Source organism: Colletotrichum chrysophilum (assembly GCF_026319265.1).
Source record: "Colletotrichum chrysophilum strain AFK26 chromosome Unknown scaffold_268, whole genome shotgun sequence".
Lineage (NCBI taxonomy): Eukaryota > Fungi > Ascomycota > Sordariomycetes > Glomerellales > Glomerellaceae > Colletotrichum > Colletotrichum chrysophilum.
The window spans coordinates 16,564-38,401 of NW_026517555.1; the positions used below are offsets into that span (position 1 = coordinate 16,564).

At 53.4% G+C, this 21,838-nt stretch overlaps 6 protein-coding genes across 6 annotated transcripts; 5 read left to right on the top strand and 1 right to left on the bottom strand.

Moving 5' to 3' along the window:
- Positions 1-1,613: 1,613 nt before the first annotated feature.
- COL26b_013919 (uncharacterized protein) lies at positions 1,614-2,774 on the top strand (the record flags this gene model as incomplete). Its single annotated transcript, XM_053186503.1, has 1 exon — positions 1,614-2,774. One exon carries the CDS (start codon positions 1,614-1,616, stop codon positions 2,772-2,774), a length of 1,161 nt encoding a protein of 386 aa, XP_053029552.1.
- Positions 2,775-3,514: 740 nt separating this feature from the next.
- On the top strand, positions 3,515-4,553 carry RPS19 (40S ribosomal protein S19; the record flags this gene model as incomplete). The annotated part of the gene is made up of 4 exons (XM_053186504.1): positions 3,515-3,547; positions 3,981-4,044; positions 4,130-4,435; positions 4,501-4,553. The coding sequence occupies 4 exons, from the start codon at positions 3,515-3,517 to the stop codon at positions 4,551-4,553; spliced, it is 456 nt and encodes a 151-aa protein (XP_053029553.1).
- Positions 4,554-6,161: 1,608 nt separating this feature from the next.
- COL26b_013921 (uncharacterized protein) lies at positions 6,162-7,664 on the top strand (the record flags this gene model as incomplete). The annotated part of the gene is made up of 1 exon (XM_053186505.1): positions 6,162-7,664. The coding sequence occupies one exon, from the start codon at positions 6,162-6,164 to the stop codon at positions 7,662-7,664; it is 1,503 nt and encodes a 500-aa protein (XP_053029554.1).
- Positions 7,665-8,122: 458 nt separating this feature from the next.
- Positions 8,123-11,211, bottom strand: COL26b_013922 (uncharacterized protein; the record flags this gene model as incomplete). Its single annotated transcript, XM_053186506.1, has 2 exons — positions 8,123-9,614; positions 9,662-11,211. 2 exons carry the CDS (start codon positions 11,209-11,211, stop codon positions 8,123-8,125), a joined length of 3,042 nt encoding a protein of 1,013 aa, XP_053029555.1.
- Positions 11,212-13,315: 2,104 nt separating this feature from the next.
- Positions 13,316-14,789, top strand: COL26b_013923 (uncharacterized protein; the record flags this gene model as incomplete). Its single annotated transcript, XM_053186507.1, has 2 exons — positions 13,316-14,652; positions 14,756-14,789. 2 exons carry the CDS (start codon positions 13,316-13,318, stop codon positions 14,787-14,789), a joined length of 1,371 nt encoding a protein of 456 aa, XP_053029556.1.
- A 5,736-nt stretch (positions 14,790-20,525) lies between these two features.
- Positions 20,526-21,482, top strand: COL26b_013924 (uncharacterized protein; the record flags this gene model as incomplete). Its single annotated transcript, XM_053186508.1, has 1 exon — positions 20,526-21,482. The coding sequence occupies one exon, from the start codon at positions 20,526-20,528 to the stop codon at positions 21,480-21,482; it is 957 nt and encodes a 318-aa protein (XP_053029557.1).
- Positions 21,483-21,838: the final 356 nt, after the last annotated feature.

A 21,838-nucleotide genomic window follows, 5' to 3' on the forward strand; every position in this document is an offset into this window, starting at 1 on the left:
AAATAATGAGAAGAGTGAGGACCTTGATGGTTAAGCTAGTGCGGAGAACCTTGATGGCCAAGCTCTCGGGCCAATCAGAGCGGGCATATTCTGGTGCAAAAAATCTGAATGGCGACGGACGGTGGGGCGGGCGCGGCGGAGCTAGTGCCTGGGAGCAGGGATGGAGCCAGTTTCAAGGCTGATGCTCCTACCACACGGGTGCTGCACAGTTGCTTCTGGGACTCGTGGAGACTTGAACCGTGTTGTCCAGTTTTTGAGGGGGCCGACGAGGAAAGGGATGCGCTGATAAAAAGAGAGTTTATCTTGTTGTTCTTTTATTTCCCCTGTTTTCCTACTGAATGTGGTGACAGGACCGAGGACGTAATTTAGAGCATCGATGGGAAAAATAAACAATGTCCTGCTGTTTTCGGGCATGCGCTGCAGGGAGTGGTGTCTCGACCGGTGTCTTGGTCTGTTCCATGCGTTTGCGCTGCGCTGCGCTTCGCTTCTCTGCTGATAAGGGAAGCGCGCCTGTGAGGTAACGACCCAGCTGCTAAAGTGGGACCTTCCAACGTCGGGCCATCAAGGTCCTCACTTTTGTATACGATTTTGAGCGCATGGCAACAGCCACCATGGAGCTCAGCTCCCTGCACCCTTTCCTCTCTCTCTGCCCTTTTTTTCCCGACCACGAGCGACGACATCCCAACCATCGAAACTCTATCTTGAGACGATTCTTTATTCTTGAGCATTTCAGGAAACATCTCCAAACTGTAAAAAAGCAACTTCGGCTCGTCCTTCCCCAAAGACGGCTCCAATTGTCTGCATCGTCTCTACCTTGTCCACTTTACCCGGGACACACAGAAGCGCCTCGGCTGCGCGCACCTTGACGTCGTCTGCGTCTCGTCCGTCTCGCGCGTCCCCCTCCGACAGAAGAACCACAAGAAATAAACCGGACAAGACGACGAAATAAGATCCTGCTCCTGTCCTCCTGCAGGGTGCCGGGTTTCCCGACCTTTTGTGGTTCTCCCGTTCCCTCGTCGAATCCATTGCCGTTAGCGGGGGGGTGTGTCCGTCCTCTTATGTCCATCTAAACCGACGAACCCCCGCGACCGACGACCATCCGGGTTCTCGACATCTCTTTTCCCACCACCACGGCGCCGCACCACCCACCCTCTCGTCTGTCGCCCACCCCGCCCAGGAAAACCTCGAACTCGCCCTTCTTCAACCGGAGGAGGAACCCCTGCTCGAGGCGCATTTTATATACTGCCCAGGTCCGCCTCAGAGCCTCATCTTCTCTTTACCAAGACGCCAAGCTGCAAGCCAAGACAGGCGAGGATCCATCACCACACGATCTTCATCGTTCCTTGCTGCTTCCCACCCCCGCCGACCAGCTCCCCGACAAGCTCAGCACTCTGTGCCACCACAAAGCCAGACGCACCCTGCCGGCATTTGACCCATTCCCCCGGGAACGCACAGTTCGAATCTCCCATCATCCAGGACGCCGTCGTGGTGCAGCCAAGGCTTGAACGCGTGTAACCTTTGAGCTCCCATCACCTTAAGGGTCTCTACCTGTCCAGAGAAGACGCTTTGTCTCCCTTACTGTTTCACAGCACTCACCTCCAACAACAACCAACATGAACCCTCTTCAGATTTCTGCGGCGAGGCTTCTCGCTGCCCGCCAGGACGCTGGCTCCGATGCCACCGATGCTACCACCAACGCCTGCGGCGCTGCTGCCGTTGACGTGAGCAACATGCCGCTGCGCATCGCCTCCATCTTCATCATCCTCGTCGCCTCGCTTCTCGGCGGTTTCCTGCCCATCTTCCTTGCCAGGACTACCAGGATGCACGTCCCCAAGATGACCTTCTTCATCTTCAAGTATGTCGGTACGGGTGTCATCATCGCCACTGCCTGGATGCACCTGCTCGCCCCCGGTGTCGAGGCTCTTCACAACGAGTGCTTGGCTCCCAGGCTCGGAGACTACGACTGGGCTTTTGCCATCGGCCTGATGACCGTCATGGTCATGTTCCTCATCGAGATGGTTGCCTCCAACATGACCAACGGCAGCGCCTTCTCCCACAGCCACGACCACGAGATGAACGGCACTGGCGCTGTCGCTGTCAAATCCAAGGACCAGGCCACCGACGGTAGCGCTAGCGAGGTTTGCCCCCACGACAATGGCGACGCAGAGAGAGGCAACGGCTTCGTCGACCCCAGAAAGGTGCCCGGACTTCCGGACGACGTCAGCTACCCTCCCGGCGGACGCGATCACCTCGGCCACGCCCGCGACCACGTCGAGGGAGATAGTCACTCCGGTCTCACTGGTCAGCTCACGGCTATCTTCATCCTGGAGTTCGGTGTTGTGTTCCACTCCATTTTCATCGGTCTCGTCCTCGCCACCAGCGATGAACTCGTCGTCCTTCTCATCGTCTTGACCTTCCACCAGTTCTTCGAGGGCCTCGGTCTTGGCTCCCGTCTCGCTGTCGCTCAATGGCCCTCGCACGGAAAGTGGTGGCCGCACATCCTCGCCTGCTTGTACGGACTCTCGACCCCCGTCGCCATCGCCGTCGGTCTTGCCGCCAGGCCCAGCAGCGCCGAGACGCAAACTCTCGTTAATGGCATCTTCGACTCTATCAGCGCCGGAATCCTCATGTACACGGGTCTCGTCGAGCTGCTGGCGCACGAGTTTATGTTCAACCCCCAGATGCGCAACTCTCCGCTCAAGATCCAGCTCTTTGCTTTCGGCTGCGTTGCCCTCGGCGCCTGCGTGATGGCTGTCCTGGCCAACTGGGCCTAGGAGCATAACTGGTAGTGAAAGCCGTTGCACTGAAATGAACTGAACTAGACGTTGAAATTGGATAGATACGGGACATGGGATATGTATGGGATTGGGATTGAGAATGATACCTAGGTCTTGTGAGCCTGCTCTGCTGTATGGTTTGAGGGATTCCCGTCGTAGGCATTTTGGATTTTTGCATGGGCAGGAGTTCTGCATCCTGCCTTCAGGGCACGTAATAATGATTATTGATTCGAGACTTGATGCATCCGTTCAACTATTGTGACTGGTGATGCCGCGCTGAGCGTTGAGTGAGTAGTGGCATTGAAGGTGTCCATCCAGGTCTCAACTATGCAGGAGTAACATGTGACAATCACAGCGTTAGTGAGAAGGCTCTCAACATCAAATTCGAGTCCCTGGTCTTGACAACATGAATCTTCGACCTCTCACGTCGGCCCCGAATCTGCAGAACCTACCCCACCTCGAAGCCGCATCTAATTGTGGTTAGCGCATGCCGTCTTACCTAATCCACTTCTGATTCGCCAAACCAGCTGCGTCCACGTGATGCCATGCACGGACCACAAGGGCTTTCCAACCCTGCCCCCGCGAATCGCAATTTTCCAAACCACCAAACTTTTTTTCCGTGATCGCGAAATCGAGTTTGCTGATCCGACTGACTTCATCGCCCAACTTTTTTCCCAAACGCCCAGCGCCGTACCAGTCCCTCCCCCTCCCAACCCAACCCAATCAATACCGCAAAAATGGCCGGTGGTGTCTCTGTCCGCGATGTCGATGTAGGTTCCAACCGCTACCCTTGAAGAAAAGCCCGATCTCCGAATCTCGAAAAGATATCAGCCGTTGTTCCGTCCTTCCGACCGAGATGTGTGTGTGTTTCGATGACGCCGCGCACGACTGCCACTGCCGCATCTGAAAAGACGGCCGATTACGACGGGCTCCCGACCTGATCCTCTCGCCATGCCTCCTTCGGGGTGTCGCGGAGACGCTGACCACGAGGGGGTGGGCATGTTTGATGGTGCGATGGTTGGGAGGAAGACCTGGTCATTCGGAAGGGCAGTCTGCGCGGCGAGGAACTTGTGCATCACGGGAACGAAGGCGGAAGACGGCCAACTACAACACATGAGAGGAACAATGGAGCAGGCGTGAGGGAGTCGAAAGACTTCTGATGACGGAATCATTGCTAATTGGTCCTTTTTTCTCCCGCGACAGGCGCAAAAGTTCATCAACGCCTACGCTGCGTTCCTGAAGCGTCAGGGCAAGCTGCCCATTCCCGGTATGTTTTTCCTTTCCCTCCCCACCGTCTCATCCACGTATGGGGCGACGAAGAACGATAGCTGGCTAACCACACGTCTTGCCAGGTTGGGTCGACATCGTCAAGACCGGTCCCGCCAAGGAGCTCCCTCCCCAGGACATTGACTGGTTCTACGTGCGCGCCGCCTCCGTCGCCCGCCACATCTACCTCCGCAAGACCGTCGGTGTCGGCCGCCTCCGCAAGGTCCACGGCTCCGCCAAGAACCGCGGCGTCCGCCCCAGCCACCACGTCGACGCCTCCGGCTCCGTCGACCGCAAGATCTGCCAGGCCCTCGAGAAGATTGGCGTCCTTGAGCAGGACGAGGAGAAGGGTGGCCGCCGCATCACCCAGTCCGGCCAGCGTGACTTGGACCGTACGTCTTGTCCCCTCTCATGTCGCATGCACCTTTGCTTCGTTTATACTGACTTGCTTCACCAGGTATCGCCCAGACCACCGCCGAGGCTGAGGAGGACGAGGAGGATGACGAGTAGATTATTCCTCTAGACGAAGTACTGTCGCAATAAAAAATCAAGGGCAAGGGCTTTTCTGGGCTTTCACGGACAATCAAAAATGGGCATTTCACTGGGGGTTTTAGGCGTCTGAAAATGGATGTTTTCACGATTGAGAAGAGAGTAATGACTTTATTCTGCTTGGTTGGAAAATGCCTTTCCTTCCGGATATCCCAAATTCAAGTCCCCCCCGCTCGCTTGCCTTTCCATCTTGCATGTCTTGCTGTCTTCTCGGTGTGTTGGTGTTCCTATCGTGCGGTGTTTGATACGAATGGCGCCTTGCATGCCTGTTGCTTCTGTGCCTGTTGGCCTTTCGGGTTCGTTCGTGCTGTCGGTGGGTGAGGGCGTGTTGCGGCCGGCGTCTGCCGCTAGCTATCGCTGTCATTGTGATACACGTCCAGCTTTGTCAAGTCCGTAGGGCCCTCCCATCGTGCCAAGTTCGAGGCGCTTGTCGTGGTCCGTTCCGTTGAATGCAGTACCGGCTTCGTCGACTCGAACTCAACACCAGCGCTTGCGAGCTGCTCGAACTCATTGGATTTCGTCCCATTGCGCCTTCCCGATTCCTTCTTGCCCCGCGTTGCCTTCCTCGAAGCCGCCTTCGACGCCCGGAGACCGCATCCTTCAACCCCACCAAGACATCGCGAGATCAGTTGCTCTCGACCGACCGTTCTGAAACGCACCATCTCTTCGTCTGCATCACCAACTTATGGAACTCTCTGTCTGAGGCACCTTCCTGTTTGAATAGATCCTTCCTGCGATCTCGATATTTGAGAGCTTCCCGCGATACCACCTCCACCTCCACTTCTTCCCCCTCACACTCTCCTCTCGACTCAGTCAACCTTCCACCAGAGAGCAACGCATCACACCAGCCTGCTGAAGCCTGACGGACGCCCTCTCGCCTCTCTCTCATTCTTCGCTTCCTTCTCCTCCATCTTTCACTTCGCGACTTCCTAGTTGGGTTGTGGGTTTCCTGCTTTCTCGGCGACAGCACCTGGTCTTCGACGTCGACCTCTTCACCTACCCACATTCTCTTCTCAATCAACTATCCTCAACGTAACTCGAGACTAGTCTACTTCTGATAGACGCAGGCGCTCTCTCCTTTCTGGGACTTTCTCCTGTTCTCTCTGCGCCGCGACTTCCTCATTGGATTGGGCCACTACTGCGATCTGGACGTCTACTTTCTCGGCGACATCTCCACCACCTCAACCTCTCTCTATTTTTTTTCCCGTTCTCACCCACCGCCTCACAACAATCAGCACCTTCGCCGGAAAACATCAAGTTTCTGGTCGCTGTTGTCACCTTCTACCCTTTCTGCGTTTCACTCGTTCGACCCCACACCCTCAGATTTGAAGTCCTCACCACCTTCCACTGCTCTCCCTCTTTCGTCCAGGCTATATTGCCATCCGCGCTCCTTCCGTCATTGAGATCGCCGATATCCTCCGGTTCTTCTCCCGCCGGTGGCTCTTTTCTTTGTTCACAACGTCCCGCTCCAAACCACCATTCACCAACTCAACTCGTCTCCGCGAACCTCAGCAACTCCCAAAGCACAACCACTCAGCCAATTCTCATTATTCAAATTAATCCGACAAGATGGACGCGCAGCCCGAGTCTCAGCAGGTCGACCCGATGGAGCTTGATACTCCCGACCGCATCATCAAGACCGAGGAATTCGATGAGCCTGTCATTTTCGATAACCTCCCCATCATTCCTATCGACAAACCACAAGAGAAGGTTTTCTTCTTCAAGAGGATGGAAGGAAGCAACGCCAGATTCGACGCGATGATACAAGTAGGCGATGGAGAATTGCGCCCAGATGCGGTGGAAGCCGGCACGGAAAACGCAGTGTGGGAAGTCACCGACGGTCTTTACCTGTATCGTCAAGCGGGACTATCCTTCAAAGTCCTGCAGTCCGTGGGTGTTGCCGAGTACACATCCCCAGAGAGATCGTTTCATCGAGTCAAGCACCTGTTCAGTCTCAAGACTTGTGCCTTCCTGGCCAATCGCGACATACATGGGGACCTTCAGGTGTTGAAGCTGGCGCTATCCGGGAACATGTTCGACCTAGCCCGGCCCGAGGATGAAAACTTTGTTCTTCATCACCCGAGGTGGACTAAGCGCGTTAAACAAATTGCGGAGCTTCTGGGCCTCAAGATGGGCTCCCCATACGACGGCGCCAGCAAGAGGCCTACCGAGGACGATGTCGGCAATTGGGCTGCGGGTCATACTGAGAAGAAGCTCTCGGCATATGCAATTCACGCGATGCTCCAGCTCTATGTCTTCGGCGATCGCAAAATTAAGCGCATCACCATGACAGACCTCAAGGACCTCAAAACCTGGCTTCGCAAGAACGGTTTGGCACCTCGCTTCGATATTCACCTTACCCGTGAACCGTGTGGAGTGCCTCATAAGCCCGGAAAATGCGTCCCGTTCGTCCAGCGACTAGCATATCTCACGGGCATCGATTTCACGATCCATCACTGGGAAGACAACGTCATCCTAGATGGGACGGTACCTGCACGACAAAAGAAGAAGGAGATGTTTAAGAAGAGTCGTGCAGACGGCGGAGGCGAAGACACAGACGCAGAGGACTACGATTCCAAAGGTGAAGATCTGGACCTGACGCTCGCCGAACAGTACCCCGACGACTGGGAGGCCATAGTCCGCAACGGATTCGAGCAGGTCGATCCCGACGAGCACATCTACCCGGCGCGCGAGGTGGCTGACACGTTCCCCGACGAGGCCAACTCCAACCCCCTCCCCCCTCTTCGCATCTCAGATGATACTATCCGCACGTTCGAAGATCGCGTCCTCCAGTTCAAGCGCCCCCGCGAAGAGGTCTTGAAGTCTTTGCCGGCCACCCCCGTCACGGAGGAAGAGATGCTCCTTATGAGAGACCCGTACGCGGCCTCAACTCAGGACTCGGCAAGCTTTTTTTTTGAGGGCACGGGCCCCGCCTCTGAGCCCGAAGAACATGAGCAACGCCGCTCCAAGAAGAATCGTCAGAGGAAGGAGAAGCGTAGGCAAAAGAAACGCGCAAAGAGTGCTGCTGCCGCAGCTTCCAGACCAAACGGCATGTCCGCACAAGGTACTTGATCGACCCAAGATTCGGACAGTGATGATTACTAATGAGCTATTGGAGTAGGAGGATCTGTTTTTGCAAGTCGCATCGGGGCTTTGGCTCACTCGAGTCAGCAAATTGGCTTCTAACCTCGCATGAAGGCTTCTTATCTGAGATGGATTGGTACATCAGCGGACTCTGATAGGCACGAGAATGTGTCTGGTTACACCATTTGGTTTGGGACTGCACGTTCATTTGGAGTTACGGAACTGGGATTTGGTAGGGCTCGTGTTTCGCGGGTGCCTACGCACAAGGCCTAAGAGGAGTATCGCCGCTAAGGTTCATAGAATTGCATTAGAAGAGAGATCGAACACCATGGATACATCATGCTCTCCCCTGGAATATTTCCTGCCTTTCGTCCATGATAATTAAGCCCTCCGAAACCTCTTGCTCTTGACATCTGGTAGGAATTATGTAACGGGCAATCCTGCGTCTACTCGACACTCAACTCAAACGTAAAGTCGAAAGCCTTGGAGTAGCACTTATACTCCTCGAACGGCCTCGGCCCAACTGTCGCCGACCCAATTCCATGATTATCATAATCCAGATTCAAAATCGTCATGTCAAACGGCTCCAAGTCATGCGGGTGCTTCGCGTCGTCCAGGTCGAACGGCATATACCGCCTCGCCGTAAAACTGAACACATCCTCCCCCTCAGCCCGCCGCGCGTCGAGCGTCACATCCCCGTTGCCGAGCCTCACCCACCGCAAATCCTCCCGGTTGCCGTTCTCCTGCGGGTAGTCATAGTACGTAAACAGCTCGTCCACGCTCGCCTCGTACCGGCCCACGCGGCAGCCCTGCTTCGTGTCCTTGTAGTTCTCGCCCGGCCCGCGGCCGAACCACGACACCGCGTCGAAGTCGGCAGGGAGCACCGCCATGAGGCCGATGCGCGGAACGACCTCGGGCGTGTTGTTACCGACGAAGTCGCCGCGCGCGTGCACGCTGAGACTGCCGGCGGGGGAGACGGTGTAGGTCAGGGATGCCTCGACGCCCCATTCGAGCGCTTTGGGGGCGACGCGGACGCGGTAGTGGACGACTAACCCGACGGAGGTGTCTTGCCAGGAGACGTCGCGGACTTGAGTGTGCATGCTACCGAGGCGCGCGTCGTCCCAGACGAGGGGCCCGTCGCCCCATTGCGAGGCGTCGTTTTGGGTCTGGGCGCGGTAGAAGTAGAGCTCCGGGCCGCGGGTGAAGATGGGGGTATCGTTGACGGTCCAGGATACGTTGCCCTGGAGGAGGTTGAAGTCGAAGGCGGAGGAGGATGTGGAGGCTTTGAGGTGGGTCCTTTCTTGGGTGAAGTTGAGCGCGGAGGAGGATTGGCGGGTGGGGAGGGCGGCGCGCGCGGTGCGGTTTGCGGTTGCGGCTGGGGCGTTGACATGGAGTTGGTCCCAGGCAATGATGTGCCCCTTTTCAGCCCAGATTGTGTCGTTCTTGAGCGCGAACTCGACGGTGATCCAGGCTTCGCCTGAGAGCGTCGAGTTGCCGGTTGGGAGGGCGAGGACGCGTTGTTCGCCGGCGGGGATGCTTCCCAGATCGAGGGGACGCGAGGATGTCGGGTTCTGGCAGTCTTGGATGATGTGCCACGAGGCGTCGAGCCAGTTGACGTTGAGGAAGTCGTAGTGGTTTGTGACAACCATTTGGTGACCGTCTTCTGAGAGGACCACGGTGATGGGCTGGATGGCCTTGGCGTACTCGATCAACGAGGGCATGGGGGTGTGGTCGGAGAGAGTGAGGCCGTCCATGATGAAGTCGGCGTCGTTGGGCTCGTCGCCAAAGTCTCCGCCGTAGGCGTAGTACTCAATGTCTCCCTCTTTCTTCAGAAGACCGTGATTGCTCCATTCCCAGACGAGACCGCCCTGGACGAGGGGCTCCGAGCGGAAGAGTTCGATGTATTCCTTCAGGCCGCCGGGTCCATTGCCCATTGCACTAGGGCCTTGTTAGCATAATTCAAAAGATTTGAAGAATCGACTTACTGTGCGTATTCACAGAGAATGAAGGGCTTGTCCGTGTGGTTACCAACCCACTCACGAACACTCGTCGGAGACTTGTACATCTGGCTGTACATATCCACCGACGTGGCATTCCGATCCGGCTCATAGTGAATTATCCTGCTAGGGTCGCGCTCCCTGATCCATGTCGTCATAGCGTCCAAGTTCCTCCCGTAGAAGCACTCATTGCCCAGCGACCAAATAATGACGGACGCGTGGTTCTTGAACCTCTCAACTAGCGCGTGCGCCCTGTCGATATACGCCGCTTCCCACTCGGGGTTATCCGACGTCCACTCGGCCGCCTTCTCGTCCGTCTCCTCGACCTTGCCAAAGCCGTGGCACTCGAGGTCCGCCTCGGAGATGAGGTAAAAGCCGAGCTCGTCGGCGACGTCGAAGAAGTCCGGGTGCGGCGGCTGGTGGGAGGTGCGGATGGTGTTGATGTTGGAGCGCTTCATACGGATGAGGTCGGCGCGCATGTTGGCGTACGGCACGGTGCGGCCTGATATGGCGTTGTGTTCGTGGCGGTTGACGCCGTAGATGGTGATGGGCTTGCCGTTGACGTGGAAGTTCGAGCCGACGACCTCGACGCGGCGGAGGCCGACGCGCTGGCTGATGGTGCGACCGTTGAAGGTGACCAGGAGGGTGTAGAGGGCGGGCGTCTCGGCGGACCAGAGGTGAAAGTCGTCGCCTGCGAGAGTGTGCTCGTAGATGGAAGACGATGCGCCGGTCCAGTCGTCGAGGGTGTCGCCGGCTGGGGAGAGAAGTTTGACGGTCAGATTGCCTTGGTCTCCCTGGATTGTCGTGTTGAGCCTGATGGTGCCGCTTGAGAAGGTGTTATCGATGTAGGTGTTGACCTGGTAATCCACAATGGAGGAGCGAGGGAACGGTATGAGGTAGACGTCTCTGAAGATACCGGAAAGCCACCATTGGTCTTGATCCTCGATGTAGGATCCATCGGACCATTGGTACACGCGTGCAGCGAGGGTGTTGGCTTCGCCAGGGGTGAGATAGTCCGTGATGTCGAATTCGTGGGAGTTACGGCTTCCTTGGCTGTAGCCGACCTCCTCGCCGTTGACCCAGACATGGAACGCGCTGTCGACGCCTTCAAAGCGGAGACGGATCTGCTGGTCCTCGTCCCAGTTCTCGGGGATCTCGAACTCTCTCCAGTACGATCCGGTGGGGTTCACGTACGAGACGTTGGGCGGGGTCACCGGGAAGGGGTAATCGATGTTGGTGTAGTGAGGGTAGCCGTAGCCCTGGCGCTGCCACATCCCCGGGACCTCGATGTCGTCCCAGGAAGTCGTGTTCGCGGTTTCCCAGATGGGAGCCTCGAAGGGGCTTTGATCGTAGTGAAACTTCCAGGTGCCATTGAGACTGAGGTACTCGCTCTGGTAGCGGTCGAAAGAGAGAGCCGCGTCCTCGCTGGCGTAGGAGTAGAAGTGTGCACGTGGAGCAAGCGTATTGCGGTGCAAGACATTCAGATTTGTCCAGTCCGGCAACGCACCCGGGAAGCCTAGGCCTGAGATGAGGTCCATGATGATCACAAATGAGCTCTCGCGAGCGACTTGGAAGACCTACTGGTGCCGTGGCTCTCCTAGGACCTGGCTGCCGCCAACAGCCGCCGCGCGACCTTTATAACGCGCCCCATAGCCTCTCTGGTTCCCATTGCCCAGTTCTTTAGTGTTCCAGAAAGAGGAACTCTTACTAACGCCTCGGCAGAGAATCCTGACGGAAAGGATCAGCATTCCCGGGCACTCTCACGGCTCCGGCTGGGCGCATGTCACGATCATGTCGCTGCGCCAAGAACCAAAAGAATCCCAACTGCCCCTCATTTGCACCGGTCGTCCAACCTGACTGCGGAGTGTCCCTCGATCGCGGGGTTCACGTGGGCGGATATGACGACTCTGAGTAGCATCGGCGACGCAAAAGTCCTCGTTTATGCGGTGATGCTTGGAATCGAAAAGCTGGGCAGCGGGGGAGAAGAAGCAAAGTCTGGGTCAAAATATGCATATTTCCGTTGTTTCCCCGCAATCGGTGGACCGTCGTCGTTGTGTGTCCGGTCCCGGTACCCCCGCGATCGACACGAGAGCGGGGAATAAGGCGACGGGCAGGGGTTGTGGTGTGACCGTCCATCGGGCCATTAAGACTCCGATGCAGTGGTGTGTGTAAGTCAAAGTCCATCGGTGATCGGGAGTCGTCCGACGTGCTTCAGTCGGTTCATCTATCTGCGAGCTTTTGGAGATGTGGAGTTAATCGGATCTCTGGTTGAGCTGCTGATGTAATGGTTCCGCGTCACATCGCCAAGAGCCTTCGAGTGCTTAAGTTCATCCGACGGAAAAGGCATGCCAAGACCACGGCGGGTCCCGAGAAACATGAGATCATCGATTGGAGCAATGCGGTCGCAAAGGAAACAGACTATGCCAATGATCCTCTTAAGAACCCAAATAAACGAGTAAGTCATTCACAAGAAATCTTCATGTATAAATTCAATTTAGATACTCAAGACTGCCATCGTGAGGATAAGAACACTGCAGTCGCAGTTCAAAATGCGGCATTATGGGAAGCAATTATGAGCAGGCACAAATATGGAGTGCTCCGAGGAAAAGTCGTTCTACATTTTGTGCCTTCAAAATCGGAGTTTGTGTCCGAGTTTCAGAGTCCGAATCAGGTGTGTCGTTTCAGTCTCATGGTGTCGGCGCCATCATACATACCGTGCAGAGCTTCCGAGAACCTTCTTCTGGAAGCAATGATGATCCGCAACCTTGTTCCAAACCTACTTTCAGGTCAAGTAGGGCTCTTCACTTACTACACAGGAACCTAACAGGCAACTGCTGGTTGTTGTATCACCTGAAAGTCTGAGTAAATTAAAAGCTTTCGCCTGGCGAGCGATAACACTCATATTGAGTTTGCGACCCGGGGAAATATTCGTGATTATACAATGAGAACTGTTACTTTCCGCATTACTAGCGGGACTAGGCCCATAAAGCCAGAAACAGTAGACACGACAGGAACCACAGAAGATGTGCCGAGTCCCGATTGCTTAATGCGTTTAAAGTGTGCCGCAAGATCCGATACTCAGCCTCAAAGTCATTGGCCCCTGCACAAGACTTGCAGCTAGAGTGCGGGCATCAGCCTTGTTCAGAATTTGAAGTCTTCGGAGAAGGTGGGGTCACGTCAGTCGAAATCTGGCTCGGATGGCAGTAAGATATGAGCAAACTCTGGATCGGACTCCAATAAGAGGCCGTCAAACTAAGGAGCCATCCGTGAAGACAAAAGGAAAACTTTGCCTCAAGAGATTGTCAAGTTAGTAGAAGAACATTCGCGGAGAAACGCGCCTGCAGTTCGATTAAACATGCTGCGGTTGTTAGAAAGTAGCCTAGTGTTTCTGGTTCGTTTGGAACCAACCCAATCAAGTCCGTCGCTCCACCTCGGAGAAAATGGGCTGAACCGAAACCGAGATAGATTGAAATGACTCAAGGTATCTAACTCCAAGTCTAGAATCGAACGAGATTCGACATAGAAACAGCATCCCACTTACTTCCACGGCCATGGCCTTGCATTCATGCAGATGCTAGTAACCCAACTCCAGTCATCCAATTTGTCGATCACTGAAAAGTTCTTATAGAACATCGCTGCGAAATGTTCGCGTCAATACTTTTCGGCATCGTTTTGCTGACTCTTTCTGCTCGCGGGCAATTTGTCGCCCAGCCAGCAGACCTCAAGACGGTCAAAGGAGCGGCAGGAACCACTGTTCGATTTAAGCAAGTACCCAACGGAATATGCGAGACCGACCCGAATGTCAAATCCTTTGCCGGCTACGTGGATGTCAGCCCGACTCAGCACATTTACTTCTACCTAATTGAAGCGAAGCAGAATGCGACCTCCACACCGATGACGATCAGACTGGATGGGGGCCCGGGGGCTTCGTCCATGGGAGGACTCTTCCTCGAGCTCGGGCCTTGTACTATTGATGCGAGTGGAAAGGTGGTGAACAATCCAAACTCCTGGTCAGCCATTAGCAACATGCTGTTCATCGACCAGCCAGCAACTGTCGGCTTCTCGTTCACTAAACTGGTCAACGGCACTATCAACCCTAAGACCGCAGAGATTATTCCACAGCAGTGCACGTTAGCGGATCCGATGTGCGGCACGTACTCCTCCATGGATCTCTCTCTGACGCCGAACTCAACGGAAGAGGCTGCCAAGGTGTTCTATCAGGTGATGCAAGGAATCATGGGCGCCTTTCCTCAATACACAGCAAACGGTGTGCATATCACAGGTCAATCGTACGGCGGTCACTACGCACCGATCTTTGCTGACCACATCATGCTGCAAAACCAGCTCGGCGTACCCGATACCGTCAACGTACCCCTGAAATCCATTTCTATTGAAGACGGGTTCATGGATAGTCGCGTACAGTTTGGTGCGTATTTCAACTACTCAGTGTCACCCGGTAATCCATACGATCTCATGCCGTTCAACGACACCCTCCGTCAAAAGCTTTTCACCAACATGTTTGGCGCTGGAGGCTGTCAGGATAAACAGACAGCATGTAATAGCAACCCTACAGACAAGGTATGTGCGGATGCCGACGCCTTTTGCATAAAGAACGTCGAAGAGTTTTGGGACGTCAATACTGGCCGATTCGAGAACGACATACGATTGCTGTCACCAGCCCCCTACCCGGCACCGAACTTCATCGCATATCTCAACCGAGCCGACGTCCAAGCAGCCATCGGAGCCTCGAACAACTTCACAGTGGCCTCAGTACAGACCAGTATCAGGTTCAGCTCTACTGGCGATGACAGTCGCACGGGTGCGCTTGTCGTCCAGTCTATGAAGAATCTCCTCCAACAAGGCGTCACCGTCGCGCTGTTCACCGGCGATGCCGACTACGATAGCAACATGATCGGCGCTCAAATGGTGGCGGCTGAAGTCGGGGCCGCGAACTGGGCTTCTGCGGGGTTTGTGGATCTGTCAGCGAACAGTGACGGGCAGGTTCCTGGCCAGGTGAAGCAAGCAGATGGATTTTCGTTCACGCGACTTTACTTTGCGGGGCACGATTCTGCCTTTAGCCAGCCAGAAGCCGCACGCCGAATACAAGAACGCGTAATCAAAGGCGTGGATATCGCAACTGGGACAACTCCGATGGTGTTTGGGAAGAATTTGATCACAAAGGGACCACCGGAAAGTCTTTTCAAAGAGGGGATGGCGACGGTTCAGACTAAGGCTTTGCCCAAGGGTACAACGTACGATCCACACACCCATCTGCCTGTACTACCAGGACGATCAGCTGCAGTAGACACCAGTGTCGCCGCTCAGGTTGATGGGGATCAGGACACGATGAGTCACCCACTAGCATTTATGACGGCAAAGAACATCAGGAAACTAGTCAGAGAGAATGAATCGATGATGGGAAGTTGAGCAAAGAATTTGGTCTTGATTGGTATATTTAGAAGCGCACTTCCGAAGTGTGGTAGTGGTTTTAGTGCTCAACTTGTTGAATGAGCATCCTTGACAGAGGTACGCTTGTACCTCAGCGCCAACTACATCTGAACCTGTGCAGGATCAAACGTGGAAATTCCACTCAGCAGTGGGCAAACACAATCATAAGGCAAGTCTTGAAATGAACGTGAAGCAAAGCAGCTTGGATACTCGATTGACACAAAACCGAAAAGGCATGCCTGTCAACGAGTCGTAGAAATTTGAGAAGAGATATCTTGATAAACCCACTTCATAAAAGTCAATAGCACCCCTGTCACAACCTATCCCGGATAACAAGCATGATATTAAAGGTTGGAAGTATCTCCATCACCACTCAACCTTTCCCCTTCGCGTTGGTATCGGTGTCAACATTCTTGGGCTGTCATCATGGACTTCCATATCCCCCGACAAACTTTCTTCGGGTGTGTAAATTACTGCTTATTGACGTGTTAGCTGTCATATCAGACGTGACTCTCTATCTCGTACTGTAGGGGCATTGTACAGATTAAAAAGTAAGAACCAACTTACTCTCTGTAGTTGAGGAAGCGGAACTTGGAGACGGATTGGTATCTTGATGGTCAAATCTCTTCAGTGATAGCAAAGCCTCTTGAAGAAGTTTCATCTTCTTCGCTAAAAGCACGTTTAGTAAGTAATGTATCGCCAGAAAGGTCTAGCCAGATGTTTGCCCACCTGTCATACGTTTCTCTCTTCCGCTATGCAGCGCCATTTCAATTTCTCCAAGAATCTTCGAAACATCATGGAGTCCGTCGAGTTCCAGTTTCGACTTGGCGTGGCTAAAGAAACCTAGACTCTGAGACAAACGGCGCACGTCCTCAGTTTCTGGGTGCCTGCAGCGAAAGTTGAATCCGTCCAGCGTGTAGGGTCTATGAACGCATGTCTCTTTTTCTTCTTTGTCTTCCAAGATAAACCAACCGAAGCTGAAATCATGACCACGACAGCGGTTTTGAACAACTGCTCTGAGTTGAAGAGCATCACGTGTTGTCAAATATGCTGCACGTGCCACAAAAACTGCCATTGTTCGATTGCCGCCATCACGAAAACTCTTCCGTTTTTCAAGTAGTCTGCTCAGCTTGGACGACTTGAGAGTTGAGATATCGTCATGGGCGACCAGAATTGTGTTGCGAGACTTCGCCAATTGATGAACGAACCGGTCGCTGGCGTCACGATCGGGCCATTGAGGAAGGTCCAGAATGACCATTGATCCGGGGCAAGGCCGTTGAATCTCGACTCTAATGACGTCTTTTATTGTGAGGTCGTCTTCTCCAAATTTTCTTAGTTGCAGAATCAGTCGACCGAGTAGAAACTCGAATAGGGCGTCCCCGTCCAAGTCTTCATCACCTACTTCATCTTCGAGAGCAGGTATGAACACTTCCTCATCTATGCACCCTCTGTATGCAGGAATGATTGACATTTTGATAGAGGTTCTCTTCGAAGGTGTCAGAATGAATTCCATGGTGAGTTCGTTGCCTAAGTACTCTTTCGGTAGGGAAAAGCCAGTCAGCGCCATGATTACCGTCTGTTTTGCTGAGTCGCTGCTTCCAAGAAGAACCACCCTTGGGAGGTCAATGTGCTGACTCAACCCTTGAACATGAAGGCCGACCAGCGTCTTGAGCAGCTCATTCTTTTCTTCCCCTGATGATGGCATTGTGATGTGCTTTGGGAAGATGATTTCAGATAATGTTAAGTCAGCAGACGAGTTCGAGGAAGCAAATGGCATCGTCTAAAGGGCGTTTTTGAGGAATGGAGGAGGAAGGGTGCGGAAACCACGATATGATTTCCTCTTTAACGTCAACAGTTGACGTCATGCATCAAATCTCGCCGGCAGCGAAGGTCTGACGCGTCTTGGGCGCTAATAGATTCCAGAGCGAGACCTCAGCAACAAATTCCCATGCGGAACTACATGTACTTCAGAAGTGATTGAAAACTAGATATGAGATTATGAGTAAACTTTGGGGGAAAGCAGGCAAGAAGAGTGTGTGTGACGCGGAAGGAAAGATTCAACATGCGATCTTGCACTGCATCCTTGAAGTGAATCTCAGTGGGAAGCTAGAACCAGAGCCATTGACCGACTTCACTGCTAGAGTGCAGTACAAAAAGGATGATCATGGTTCTGCTTTTGTAGACTAAGCTTTCGGTGAATGTCCAACAAATACAGCAAGTCGTCTGCCTCCAGCGGGAGGCCTGCCAGATCGGAAAGTATATTGAGACTCGTGCTCAAGGAATTGAGTTCCGGCCCCACGGCGGGAGGCCCACCACATCGCGAAACCTCCCACCCCGACTAACTTGATTATTGATCCGAGAGCGTGCTGTGAACGAGACAAGAGTCAACTAAAGTCAGGGCAAATGATTTCAGCTTCAGTTATGCCCGAAAAAAAGAGGAGATAAAACTTCCTTCAAGCCGGGGAATAGCCGAAGAGCGGAGATACACCGTTGGAAATTCGGATAAACCACGGGAAATATGAGATTGATGCCCGGCCAGTGGACTCTGCTCTAGCACAAAACCATGAAAAAATTATAAACGTAAACTTGTCGTTTTGTACCATCTGCTTACCTAGTCGGGCTATTAGAAGAGATTGTCCGTAACCTATCTCGTGCATTGCCGCCCGAGCCGAAAGCCCGGCCGGCATTTGACCGATGGTCCGTGCCCACCGACCTTTAACGAATTCATTCACAGAATCTCAACTAGTGTGTCTGTCCTTGTTTTCACTGGTGACGAGGATTGCTCGCCTGATGAGTGAAATACCTTGAAACATTCGACGCCCGCCAGAGCGATTATCCTGTAAACTTTCGTTGGTGCGCCGCTGATTTCCGCATGTGTAGGCAGGTGTAGCCATCGATCCATCGCGGTGGGACCTGGCGTTCGGCAGGAGCGAGCAAACTATCCATGCTGATTAGCACCAGAAAGCGAGTATCTACATCATTCTTTAATACTGCGAGAAGCCATGGCTTTCACCCCCGATGCACGGTAAACAGCATGGCATCCTGCGGCTCGGAGTCGCATGTCAAAGAACCTTCGAGTGCACCCCGCAGTTGTGATTAAACTCGGGCAGAAACTCTCAACATACAGTTTGGAGGGCCTCCCGCTTATCGTCCTATTCTTGGCTCGCGATTCGTCTCAGATTGAGAGGGGAGAAACTACAATGACGCTACTTGCTTACCTACGACATGTACTTTGGTGTTGTTGGTCTTAACGTATCGTTTCGGTTAGAGCTTTGAAGCCTCAAGATGTGTTGTCGCCCCAGATGATTTCCCATCTCATTAGCCGCATCGGCATTCCTTTTTACTAAGCTTTAGACCAAAATCTATCGGGGATTGTTCAACATCACTCAAACAACCACACACGCTAGCGACACATCTAAGACACATCTTCCCGTTATTCTAAGCAAAGTCCCAGGCAGTCAGTTATTCGCTACCATCAGCGCCTCAAAATGTCTTCCAACCATGAAAATGAACAGCGAGTAACCCATACCCTACAAGATCTCTTTGTCGAGGGCTTGGGCGAGCACGTCAGCGTACCGATGGTAGTTCTGTGCGGCGACAAAGATTCAGCGAAGCGCACCGTCGTCCAAGCCTTGACTGGTATCTCCCTACCTCCAGAGTATTTCAACCACCGTTTTTTAATTGAATTCATCATTAATCGGCCAGATCCGCCATCAGAGATGGCCTCCATCAAAGTATCAGTTCTTCCAGCATCAAACAGGGCCGAGTACGACAAGATGAAAATGAGTGCACTCAGAGACGACTTGGTGTCCACCGATTGTTATTGGCGTCCGCTACTGGAGTTTCTCATTGGCAGAACCATTGTGGAATTGAATGGATTCGGGGATGCCACAGTTCAAGACATTCTCAGAGTTCAAATCCAACATGAGAGTCTGAAACCACTGACCATTGCAGTTTTTCCTGAGTGGCCTCCCCCACTCATTTACGCGAGCGGCATTGTCGGCAGAGACAGTACCAATTCCACAAACTACAAAATCACTAGAGCCAATCTGCTGGACCACGCACGGAATTCCCGCAGCGTCACCTTAGTCGCCCACGACGATCTGCCAACTCTAAGAAGTTCAAAGACCAACGTCCTTCTTCATGAAAATCTAATCGGAGCCGGGGACCGAACGATGGCTATTTTCGTCGTTCGCCCGACCTTGAGTCGCAAGGACGCTCAACAGGTCGTAGCGGTGACTCATAATGTTTGCCGAGGTCATACTTTCAAATTAGGGTGGCACTTGCTGGAGGAAACCGAATCTGCCGCAAGATCTATCCTCCACAAGTGGATGTCACGGGTAGCCTCTGGTTCCCTAAGCGCCTACTTTCGCGATCATGTCCAATCTCAGTTCGAACATGGTACTACTATCTGTGCTACCTGTAGCATTGCGGACATCCGACAAGAAGGGGGACGAAAGATTCCCAGAGCCAGAAAGGAATAAGAAGTCGCGACGAGAGCCGTTGATAAACCCTCCAGACCTGCCGGGAGCTGGGAAGAGAGAGTGAGGCTGCGGGATGCTTTGGAAGAGAAATGCGCGCTTCTGGAAAAGGCCGTACAGACTCTGGAAGGAGTCAATAGCCGCCAAACGACTCCAACGATCAGTACCGCCTGTTCTACCGTTGATCGTGAGTTCATGCTTTTCTTTGGCCAGACTTGCCCTCTTTCCTCCTCGCGTTTCCTAGTCATCTCCCTCAAAAGAGAGCAAACACCACGCGGCATTTCCGCATGAGCTCCCATTTCCTTTTGCATCTCTTGTCGTTCAGATGAATGCATGCTTCTGACCAGCCTGTTAATAGCTCTTTATACGCCCGGGGAATCCGAAATGGACAGTGAAACGGCATCTGATCCAACGAGTACGAATCAACATCTGCCAGTGCGCAGTGCGATACTTAGTATTGATGCTGCCTCCGTTTGGCTAGCTGTGCGAATCAATTCAGTCCATAGCAGAGAATTAAACTAAGTAAACGAATAAGTAAGACTTAACACGATCTTTGACGTCCGGATCACGGGTCTTTGCGGACGCGGGGTGGGTCTGGAATGACGGCATGTTGTGGATCGTGGCCCGCCTCTCGGCGCCGAGCTGCCTGTTCCAATGTGATGCTTACTCAACCTCATGTCTTCTTGGTGGCGATGGCTTTGTTTCAAAGTCGTTCCACTTACCGAGGCCTCCGCTCGGAAACTGGGATATTCTATATAAACGTCGAAAGCGCTTCGCTCAGTGATCCAACGGCTAAGAATATGACGTATTGACCGACCCCCAATCGCCAACATAGCCACAATCAGGCGGGATCTCACGACAACATCTTACCTTTTTGCTCATGTTTTGTCAAAGACGGCACTTCTTTCCTTACTTACTCCATCATGGCGGATCCTCGCCGAACTTCAGCGTTAGCTGTCGGAATCGTCATTACGGCAGCGCTGGTGTTCATCGGCGCGTTCCACCACCCCTTGCCCAAGAGAGGAAGTCCCGACTACGATGTTGACGCCAAATTCGACCTTCCCACTCCACCAACCGACCTTCCATACTCTAAAACCAACAACATCATCTGCATGATAGTAATGACCCTCTTCGGGCTCTCAGCCGTGGCCCTCGGCGCACGCGACGCCCAGAAACAGCGCAGCCTCCTCCCGCTGATCTTACCTCTCAGCGGCGCCATGATTGCCTTCCCAGAGACATTCGTCGACGTCCTCGGCTGCATCTACTATCCATGGCCAGCAGAAAACGCCTCCTTCCACCTGATCGGCCGCGATATGCCGCCCTGGATTCCGATTTGGTTCGGCTACGGCTCGTTGATGCAGATCAACCTCCAGCTCCTCGTCAACAACGTTTCTACGAAGACACTGTGGTGGTTCCTCGGCCTGATGATGATTTCGGACCTCGTCGTGGAGGAGATTCTGCTGCCGATGGGCGTCTATCATTACTACGGAAACCAGCCGTTGGTCATTTTGAACATGTTTCCTTGGTGGTGGATGGCACCCAACTCCATTGGCGTGTTCCTTGCGACGGCTTTGGCCTATCGCTACCGGTCTGTGCTTGTCGGCTGGAAGGTTGTCGGTGTCATGTTTTTGACGCCAATGTCGGTTGGCGTCATTTATGGGTTCATCTGCTTCCCTGTCTGGGTTGCCATCAACGGGGACTGGGGATGGCTTGTCACGCAACTTCTTGGATTGTTGACGATGGTGTTCGGCTTTGTGGCTTTTTGCATCATTTTGGAGATGGTTCTAGGACGAAACCCGTTTGGTGTGGACGGAAAGGAAGAGCGGCCCCTCACTTCAACGGATTACGGACAGGCTGAGGCTTTTCAAGACGAGTGCTGAGATGTATGTTGACTAGACCGGCCACCTCTGTTCAGAGTGCCTCTAGTACTGGAGCCTGTGCAGCTCAGATCTGTTCAAGCTAGTTCACTACATGCTATTGAGCAGAAACAAGCGTCCTACTTGGTGAGAAATACAGAAAATCAAACACCATTTTCTCGACTTCTCCGATGCTCTCGTCGACATGATTCCTTCAGGTTAAATCTTGGATTCGCAACATAACGTATATGCATAGCGAGTCGCCCATCATAGCGAGCCGCCCACCTTTCACTACCCTCCAGCCATTTGTGTAAGTCAATTAAGCCACATCGTACGAAATCAATTGAAACTACTCATCAGCCTCTTCTTCAGAGGTCTCC